Consider the following 10,363-nt stretch of genomic DNA (forward strand, 5'->3'; position numbering starts at 1 on the left):
CCGCGACGCGGATACGCCGGAATCGCGGCGAGGGCCGCGACAAGGCGGCCGTCGCCGCTCGCTCAACGACGTCAAGGTTGGTGCGCGCGTCCACGTCCCACCCGCGTCGCTCCTCCTCGTGGCTCGTGGCGCCTCGACGACGACCGGGGCCGACGCTCGTCCAGGAGGTCGACCCTACACGTCGACATCGTCGTCGACGCCGTCGAGCGCGCGAGAAATCGTCTCTCTCTCTCTCTTTCTCTCTTGGTCGTCGTGCGCGTCACCACCATGCCAATGGCGCGATATATCGGGACGCCCTCGCGAGTGCTTTTCCCGCCTCCGTAGCTCGGATTCTCTCAAAAGCTGTCAAGAGTGAGCGAGGTAGCAAGCCAGCCAGCTAACTCCTCAAGATGTCGAGCGGGCTCGATACTTGTTTCTCTCTCTTTCTCTCGTCTCCCCCTTCCGCTAGGCTTATTTTTCTCGGTGATCATGCACACGCTCGTTATTACCCAGCGAAACGAATCGCGAGTGTTGGCGAGGAGTTGGCGGGAGCAGGGCAGAGGGCCGAGAGATAGACGGAAATCGAGATACCGAGATAGAGAGAAACCGAGATAGTGTGAGTGAGTGAGTGAACGAGCGAGCGAGCGAGCGAGAGAGAGAGAGAGAGAGAGAGAGGTGTTTACACGTAGATGTCCCTCCTTCTTCACCGATCGTGCATCTCGCACTCTCGGCGAGGCGTGAGCGCGCTCGCGGCGGAGGCGCCAAAAGCACTCGCGTCGTTTGGCTCGCTTGACGTTTTTATTCGCCAGTCCGTCGTCTGACGGCCTCCCGCGCGTCCGGAATATAACGTATTCGTGCGTAATGCGAAAACGCGCGCGCGAAATCGATGGACCGTCCTGGGGCGGGCGCGCGTGCGACGTTTGCGCGTCGAGAAATTGAATTTCCGCCCGCGATCTCGTGTAATTTCGTAACGAAGATCGTCTCGCCCGACGTGGCGATGAACACGCAAAAATCGTCGTCGCTGCGCTGCGTTCTTCCACAGCGTGCAGCAGAAGGGAGGGACGCGCGCGCGGGAAGGCAGCTCGGTCTCTCGCGTATATTTCGTTTTCCATAACTATTTGCCGATTTATATTTTTTTCTGCAACTTTTGGAAGTTTGTGTCGAAAATGATCCTCGCCGGTCGCGAGGCCGCGCGTAACGTTTATCGTCCTCTCGTCGCCGATAAAAAAAATTTTTGTTAAATCTCGAGACTGGCGTTTTCCGCGCGCCACCCCGTAGATTCCGCTGAAATTATAATAGCTTCGATACCCGACGATATATTTGCAGCCGCTGTTATGAGAATGGTCACGTATTGTGTTCCGAGGTAATTGAATCGCTCGTTTTCACACGAGATAGAGCTTTGTCCTAAAAATGTTGGAAATGGATTTCCAATGTACGTGGTATTTTTTACGCGCGCGCGCGCGCGCACACACACACACACACACACACACACACACACACACACATTATGAGCGGAAAAGCCTTCGTTGGTATCGAAGCTTGAGTGACGACACGAAATCGCAATAGAACAATTTCGCCTTGACTCTGCCGACTGGCTTCTTTTTTAAAGTACTTCGCTACGCCGATTTTATCTGCCTGTAACAAAGTCTCGATCAACATCTCGCTTACTGCGACAAGAAGCGAGATTAAACAGGATATTTTTGCATCGACGACTTGGTGTTCATTTGCATTCTCAATTACCTCCGTTATTTACGACTATCTCCGTCTATTCACGAGAAGGCCTTCTCTCTGCGTAGTCACTGAAACGCCGTGCGTATCTCTCATTCGGTTTCCGACTGAAATCTCTCTCTCTCTTTCTCTCGTTCGATCGGGACACCCTGTAGAAATGAGCGCGTTGTGCTTCGCGGTGTTTCAAGCCTAGCGAGCGTTAACGAAGCTTAAACTCGACTGTATATTCATCGGCTAAGCTATAGCAGCTATAGTCTACGTAAAATAAAACACACAGCCGCAAACATTTCTTTTTTTATTCGATGCGCAACATCTCCTCTCGATCGATTATCCGCAAAAGCACTCGGACGGAACAAATCGTCCTCCCCCTTCACGGCCCCTCCGCTCTACCCCCCCCCNNNNCCCCCCGTTCGTTTCGGATAATCGGCTTTCCGCCGCATGTACGTGCTAAGAATTACGAGCCGGAGCTACGAGTTATCTAAGAGTTACATCATTCTCGCGAGTAAACGCGCCCGCGCGCTCTGTTGCTCTTTTCGGCAAAGTTCGGCCGAAATCTTCGATTTAAATATGGACTCTTCAAGCCGAGAGCACACCATTCTCCGGTCTATCTGTCGTGTACGATAGTTTACCGCGCGCAAAAGGCGACCGCGATAAATGCCGCTGCGAGGCCTAACGCGACGAAGAAGAGGGAAACGGACGGTACAGCTCGCGGAGAGATTGGGAGCAAATGAGATGCAGGCGGAATGAGAGAAAGTAAAGCGAACGCGAGAAATAGCAACGCGTTAATTAAATGAGAAGGAACGATGACGAGAAGCGCGCGCGCGCGCGAGAGAGAGGAAGCGACTCGAGCGAGACGCGGATCGAAGAGAAGAGCTTCGTTTCCGAAACGATTTCTCTCCGCACGTGTGGCGGCATTTTTTCTTTCAACTGGCCATCACACGAGAATGTGTAACGCCGGGTGAGCGCGCGCGCGCGCGACAATTGTACCGCCACATGGCACGGCGATTCGAGGCCCTCGACAGGCAGATGGCACGATTCGAAGGGTTCCCGCCATTGTTTCTGTCCCGCTGACTGCTCGCGAGCACGTATTGTAATAGATAAAGTATTACGATACACACACGTTTCGAGAAAACGACGCGTGTGCGCTGGCATACCGGCATACTCGCAACGTCGAAACGTGGGAATCGAACGCGAGCCGGCCTCCCCTCCCCTACCCGCCTTACCTCGCTAACTAACGACTCGATATTGACTCTTTGGAATTCTAACGGTAAAATTCGAAAAAGCGGGCCTCTTCCTTTCGCGTTTATATCACGAACCGTATGGCGCGGGATCGAGAGGTGAAAGCCGGCCTCGCGAGAGAGGAGGAGGCGTCTGAAGCGCACGACTCGAAAAGTGGAGATTTTTACTGCGCGAGGGCAGCGCGGGCACCCGTTAGATGGCTTCCGGTCGAACTCGATCCGCCGAATCGAACGGACGCGCTTATTTTTCGGCTTTTCGTCGTAACGCCGGCCACGTTTTTTTCGGGCCGCGTACAGGTATATTCTCGAGCGGAATCGCCGGCGGGATCCGGTTCGGCTAACGTCGCCGGGCCGTACCAACATGATCGGGTATAGGCTCGAATTCCGTCCTCGCGCGCGCGCGAATCCGGCGTCTCCTACTCTTTCTCTCCTCATCTCTGCCTCGTCTTCGGCGCGTTTGACGTTTTGTTCCTCGGACGGCGGAGCGCGCGCCGTGTTCGTCCTCTCTTCTTCCGGTTTTCTTTCGCTTCTCCGTTCCGTTGGGCTTTTCTCGGCCCCTCGAGTCGTTCGCCACTTTCGTACGTTCGTTAGGTTGCCAATGCTGGGCCCTGGGAATGCGCGGTGGCTTTGTCTCTCTTCGTCTTTCTCTCGCTCCCGCCCTTCTCTTTCTCTCTCTCTTCCCTCTCGCCCGTATAAACCCCCCTCTGCCGTTGCCCTCTCCTCACCCCGCCGCCCCTCTCGCCAATGCCGCTGCCTCTATCTACCTCTGTCTCCCTCGCTTTCCCCCGTCTCTCTCGCTCGCGCGTCTTATTGACCCGGACCCGGTTCTCTTCTCCTCTCTCTTCGATTCGCGCGCCGGGTTATACCACCGACTCACACCCGCCGCCTCACGACGGCAAGGGTTGCCCGAGGGGGCGGAAGCAAGGGGGGCGCGGGATATAGAAGTGAACGGGGAGCGCCGAGGGGACGGGGGAGGACAGGTCCGACGCACAGGTCCCGCGATATACATTTTCATTTCATCTTCCTGGCGTGCTATCAGAGATAGAAACAGAGGAAGAGAGGGAGCGAGAAAGAGCGAAAGAAAAAAAAAAGGAGTATCGCGTTCCCAGGGAGGGGTCAGGAAAAATTTTCGGCCATTCCCCCCGAGGAGCGCCTCCAGATCGCCGCTCATCTCCGTCCGGTTGCGCGAACGGGCGAATCGCGCGAGTCGGAATTCGCGACATTCGCGACTTCACGCGAGAGAAGGAGCACGACGAAGACGCGTCGTGTATGTGCGCGCGCGCGCGCGCGTCGCATTCTTGCGGCTATCATCGCGCGACTGTGTTGCATCGGTTAGGAGATAACAAGGGGTATAAGAGGGAAGGAACGAATGAATGATATACTTCGACGAACAGCGAGTTGAACAATTGCGGTTCTAAGTTATAACGCGTACGCCCGCCGGGGGAGAGGAACGCTTCGTTCTCCGTCGACTAATAATAAATTCGACGTTGTAGCAAGTTTACGAAAAACACGTCTCTTTCAACATGGCGCACGCGGCACCTTGCGTGTACGCAAGGCGCCGGAGAATCCGGTCCTTTCTGATTGCGCGAGAGCCTCGCAAGAGTTCGATCCTCCGGCATACATTCCTCGACGAAAAATTTCGCCGTGTTCCCGAAAGTGTCTCTTCCGTATCGACCGACGAGGAGGAGCGGCCTGTCGCCGGTCGGTAAAGACAGACGAACGGCGCGTCTTCTTCACGCGTACGTACGTATAAGCGGGAAAAAGGGCGCGTGCGGCAGGCGAAAAGCAGGAAGCGTCTCTCCCCGATGTGGGGCAAATTCCAGCGAGCTAGCGAGCTAGCGAGTGCGTACCGGTGTAACGAAACTAAGAAGGGTAAAAAAAGAGGAGAGAAAGAGAGGAGTCAACGGAAGAAAGAGCGCGCGATGACGACGACGAGGAGTCAGCCAGTCGGCCGCTGTAGATGCGTCCTTCTCTCTCTCTCTTTCTTTCTCTTTCCGCGTGCCTCTCTTTCTCTGCCTAAAAGTTGACCTCGAGTTTCAAGGGTAGAGAAGGGTTCGCAGTCGTTCGTTCGTTCGTCCTCCCTCCGCTCTTTCTCCCCTGCTCTCTCACGCCTTCTCTTTTTCTCTCTCTCTCTCTCTCTCCCTCTCCCTCTACCTTACCAGAGGGACTACGAAGAGCCGCGCGCGCGGCTCTCGAATTCTCTACGAACATAGAGAGAACGGAAGAGAGAGAGAGAGAGAGAGAGAGAAAGCAACGTTGCCTGTGGTTCGACGTCGGTGGACTCCCGCCATCCCTACCGGCGGCACGGCGCGATTCGATTGGCCGACGCGCTTAGGTTCTCCTTTGTGAGCGGGCGGGTGAAAGCGTGCTTGGCAACGTCGCCGAGAGTTTGCCGGCGTCCGTCCGCTGGAAGGAAGGTTGAACTGCTGAACAAGTGTGAGAGAGCGAGTAAGATAGAGAGGGGAAAGAAGGACGGAGAGAGACGAAGCGAAACGGCGAACGAGACACCCGGTAGAGAAGGAGAGTGGAAGAGGGGCGGACGGGCGGCGAGGGGAACCGCGAGAAAGAGAGAGAGATATAGATCGTACAAGCGCGTCCAGGCGGCTCGTTCTCGCCAGGTTCGCCCTCTGTGTGTGCGCGACGTCGCGTGTTAGAGTCCGCGGTGGCGAGAGAGAAGCGAGTCCCGTGCGCGCGTACGTTTCTCTCCGTGTGAAAAAGCTATTACGCGTCGTCCCACTACTACCACCAATAATACTACTACTACTACTACTGTTACTACCACCATTACGACCCGCTGCTGTTGCTGATACTACCACTGGTACTACTATTGGTACCATCGTCATCGTCAGCGGCGTGCTCGTCGGATACCGGCTTCGTCGCGTCAAGCCAAAGCGTGCGGAACTGAATCGAGCGAGCCGTGTATAACGCGCGCGCGACCAAAAGAGCTGCGAGCAGCGAACGCCCGCGTGGTGCGTCGTCTCTCAAGCGCCGCGTTGCTTGGAGAAGAACGACGAGTCCGGCGCGAAAGGAAAGAAATCAAAGTAGAAGTAGAGACTGGAGAGTACAGGGAACACGTTATCGCCTGGCGGTTGTTGTTGTTGTTGTTGTTTCTCCGACACTTATCGCGTACCAAGGACACAGCGTTTAAGTGCGCCTTCGTTCGCATCCTTCGTCGACGCCGTAGCTGTTGGAAGGAAGGAACCATCGTGTGTCGTTGGCAGCCGAACGAGCGAATCTCGGAAGGGTAGAGTGAGACAGAGGAAAAAAGAGAAACCGAGAGGGATAGAGATTTCGAAAAAGAAGGCGAGAGAGAAAGACGACGACGAGGGGAGACGCGAAGCGGCGTGAGCGGCGTTCGACGTCGTTGCTCCACGTCGATGGTGGGGAGACAGAGGGAAAAAGAAAGAGCTAGAGGGGGAGAGAGAGCGCCCTCCTCTACTACCCACNCGCCGCCTCCTCTGCCCGCCGCCGTACCTACTCACGGAGCTAACGAACGGTCGAGCGTAGCGTCGAGTAGACCGCATCCCAAGTATAACGTACGTATATTATTCCACGCGAGAATAACGCGCGCGCGAACGCGTTTAGATTCACCTAGACGGTGTTATCCGGCGCGCTTATCGCGCGACGCAGAAGGAAGAGAGAGAGAGGGAGAGAGAGAGTGAGTGAGTAAGGAACGAGAACGAAGGAGGAACGTACGGACAAGAAGCCGAGAGAGCGAATAGAGTCAGTGAACGGTGTTTGTAGTGGTGTACCACCATCGGAGCCGGCCGAAAACGCGGCCTGGACGCGCGCGACGTGTGCCGCCGCCGCGGTGTGTGACAGTGCGAACGCGTGCGTACGGTGCGTGCATGCGGTGCGTGCGTACGTACGTACATACGTACGGGTGCGTGCCTCTCCTATCTCACCTAAGCGTCGGTACCAGCGAGTTCCTCCCCGAGACGGTCTTTGCGTGTGTACGTGCGTACATGCGTGAGTGAGTACGTGCGTGCGTGTGCCGGGTGTACATTTTCTTCTCCCTCGTACAAGAGCGACAGAGATAGAGTCGTCGTCGTCGTTGGTTGGTCGGTGTGTGCGCTGTGCGTGCGCGCGGGATGTTACCGAGTCGGTGAGCGCGCGCGGGTACGTGTGAGTACCTCGGAGAGAAAGAGACAGCCCGTGAGAGGGAGAAAGAGACGAGAGACGGCAAGAAAGTCAGAGAGGGAGAGAGAAAGGGGGAAAGAGAAAGAGAGAGAACGTTAGCGCGTGCATGTGTGCGCGCGCGCGCGACCGAGCAATTCCTCCGTGCATCCTTCTCCTTTCCCTCGCTGGTATTACCGGCGAGTAAAAAAAGACAAGAAGCTGAGGTGACAAACAGACGTACTCGCGTGTACGACATGTCGGAGCATCACCGCGTAGCAGCCGGTGGCTGGGGCACGGCGAGCCCGGCGAACCGAGAGGATGCCAGCGGCGGTGCCGCCTGGTGGCCCTCCAGTCTCAACACCGTCCCGACCGATCAACAACAGCAACAACAGCAGCAGCAACAACAAAATCTACATCAACACCTGATGAACCAACAGCAGCAGCAGCAGCAACTCGCCCAGCAGCAACAGCAGCCGCAGCACCATCCGGACATCGTCCGAAGTACCGCCGCCGCCGCCGCCAGCCAGCAGCTCTTCTCCTACAAAATGGCCTCCAGCTTCCAGAACCCGGCCACCACCGGCACGCAGTCGTCGAGTCCGGTGTCGACGTCCACGCCGGTGTCCGCGCAATGCATGAGGGGCAGTTACGATTACAGGCTCGGCACCGGTCCTGGACAAGGCGGCGGCGGTGGCGGCGGTGGCGGCGGCGGCGGTGGTGGAGGCGGCGGTGGAGGCGGCGGTGGCGGCGGTGGCGGTGCTGCCGGCGGTGGCGTGCCTGCCGGCACACCTTCCGCACCGCCGCCCGGCGTGCAGTGGTGGTATTCAGGTGGAGTTATGGACGCCGCCGGACAGAACAACCTGCACCAGCAGTTGCAGGGTCAGCAACAGCAGCAACAACAGCAGCAGCAGCAGCAACACCTCTCACCTATTACCACGCAAACGTCCACGCCCCCCGTAATGTCCCCGGTATGTTGCGAAGAGTATTACCATCATCCCCCCGTTGAGGGAAGAAGAGCGGTTTCTCTCCTTTCTTGAGCGGCTTCTTTTCTGTTCACTCTCGCGAGGTCCGCGTACTTCCCCCTTCTTTTGCACTTGCCGAAGCATTGCATGGCCTCTGTACCACTACTCCGGTGTTCGCGCGTAATAAAACACGCGACGTAGCGTACGTTTAAGGGTAGGAGAGAAGAGAAAGAGGAGAAAAAACCATTTTATAGAAATACCAGAAAGAGCGGTGAAGAGGACAAAATCCCGAAACGACGCCAGCCGGCACTTAACCGACCCGGTCTCGAGCGTGAAATCAAGGAGCAACCGAGTTCGATCAGTGAGAGAAAGAGAGAGAGAGAAAAGTTCATTAACTTCGCACGAAACTATATACTGTATTTCTCGCGAACATCGATAACGGCTGATTCGCGCTCGGTCAGAGAGAGAGGGGGGGGGACGTCGGTTCTCTCTCTCCATACTTTTCTCCAACCTTGAGTCGGCCGGCAGCACAGTCGCGAGAGCCGAGAGAAATGGAAATTATATAGCCGGATTTTCATATTCATTCGCGGACGAATTTACGTCGCGATCGGCACGTCTCTCTCTTTCTCTCTCTCTCTCTCGCTCGCTCGCTCGCTCGATCTATCCAGACACGCGATACCGTCCCTTCGATCGGAGCGGCCGTGTCCGGTAACGGGATGGCGTTTATACCCGACGCCTTTGTATCATATAGTAGATATACGTAGGCCGAAACGCGGCGACCTCGCTCCGCACCCTGCCCCCTCCTTGGCGGCCTTTCGGCCGCTTTCGCGCGCACGGAGAGTGAGCAAGCGAGCGAGCGAAGAAGAAGAGAAATATACCTCGTCCGACCAGGTGGCCACGCGGCACATTTGACAACTTTTCCACCGACGCAACGGGGCGCGCGTGAAAGGGACTGTTCCTTTTAGTTGCACTTCCTGCGCTTAAGCCCTCCGGTACAGCTGGCCTTCCCACTTGGCGTGAATCGAAGGACAAATAACCTGACCGGCAATTAGGGAGCGATGCGTGAGCTACCGAAAGTTTCCTCGGTTCAAAATATATAATTCCTCGCTGCGGGAGACGATTTTATTTTTTTCCTCGAAGATCCAACGCGAAACAGAATTAAGAGATGTAGCGACATTTGTATATCGGACAGTGTGGGAATTCATGAGTAAAGAAAAAAGCGAAGAGAGTGTATAGGCTCGCAGAGAGAAAGATGAAAGGTCGCGGGTGTAGGGAGAGAGGGTATAGATGAAAAGAACAGCGGACCTCATGGTCTCTCTATCTTAGCTGATATCGGCGGCTGCTTATGTTCGTCTGTTTCTTCTATCTCCGTGTCGCACTTTTCCGTTCCGTCGCTTCGCCGATTTCCTCGTGGTCGCCGAAAATCGCGATTCTTCGTCGATGTACGGCGACCTTGACCAGACTCATACCTCTACGATCATTCAAGTACAATTTGACACAAATTTATTCTTATAATCGATATGATTGATTATAATTAATGTATTATCAATAGTGTAAGTAATTAATAGATTATTTTCGTAATTTTGAGCAAATTTTAGGAGAACTTTCCGAATTTCTAAAAATCCTGGCTTTTAGAAAGATGTTCTATGCAATAACCAACTAACGTGTTCTACGAATTCGTACAATAAATGAAATATCGATATGTCTATAATAATGTTAACATTAATATCACCAACGTGCCATTTTCGGCGTATGTTACTTTAAATTTCAATCGTTCCTTTTGAACTGGCCAGAATTTTGATCCGGGGGTGATCTGAATATTTCCAATTCTTTATATATATATATATAATTAATAATATTAACTTAACAGTATATATATACGTATATACGTAACAGTATATATATATACGTATGTACTGTTAATATAGTTCGTAATGTATCGATATGTATACATGTAAAATTTTGCATGTACAGAATACCGTTGCGGTCCTGCCGCAGTTGGTTTTCGCGCGTTTCATCGTGGTCGCCCGCCTTCCTGACTCGCTCGCTCGCGCGCGCGGCTCTCGCCCCGCGTCCGTCCGTCCGTCTGTACGTACGCCGCCGTCCGCTATTGATTCCGGGTTTCGTGCGGCCTTCTTCGTAAGTGCGTTCGCGTTCGGCGAGTCCAGCCGCGCCGTCGGTTGGTTCGTTCGTTGCTTCGTTGGTACCTTCTCGTCCCTTTTCGCTTCTGGATTCGCGATTTTCGCCGGCGCAAAGTGTCAAAAATTTTCGTAGCCCCGAATGGGCACGGAAGGCGAGAGACCACGAAGATACACACTCTCTCTCTTCCCCCCCCCCCCC

At 54.8% G+C, this 10,363-nt stretch overlaps 1 protein-coding gene and 1 long non-coding RNA gene across 3 annotated transcripts in view; both read left to right on the plus strand.

Moving 5' to 3' along the window:
- Window positions 1-111: 111 nt before the first annotated feature.
- LOC106744123 overlaps window positions 112-10,363 on the plus strand; it is a 19,985-nt gene continuing 9,733 nt past the window's right edge. The window contains exon 1 of the long non-coding RNA XR_001374425.1: window positions 112-654. This is a non-coding gene — a long non-coding RNA (uncharacterized LOC106744123). The remainder of the gene's footprint in view (window positions 655-10,363) is intronic.
- Window positions 7,211-10,363, plus strand: part of LOC106744121 (high mobility group protein DSP1-like) — an 11,447-nt gene continuing 8,294 nt past the window's right edge. Inside the window, exon 1 of one of the 2 annotated variants that reach the window (XM_014618585.1) lies at window positions 7,211-8,029. In XM_014618585.1, the coding sequence (XP_014474071.1) occupies window positions 7,319-8,029 (711 nt within the window). In that variant the 5' untranslated portion in view covers window positions 7,211-7,318. The remainder of the gene's footprint in view (window positions 8,030-10,363) is intronic. The other variant, XM_014618584.1, reaches the window with a different exon arrangement.

The sequence above is a fragment of the Dinoponera quadriceps genome, unplaced genomic scaffold, assembly GCF_001313825.1.
Source record: "Dinoponera quadriceps isolate SergipeBrazil2010 unplaced genomic scaffold, ASM131382v1 scaffold1290, whole genome shotgun sequence".
NCBI lineage: Eukaryota > Metazoa > Arthropoda > Insecta > Hymenoptera > Formicidae > Dinoponera > Dinoponera quadriceps.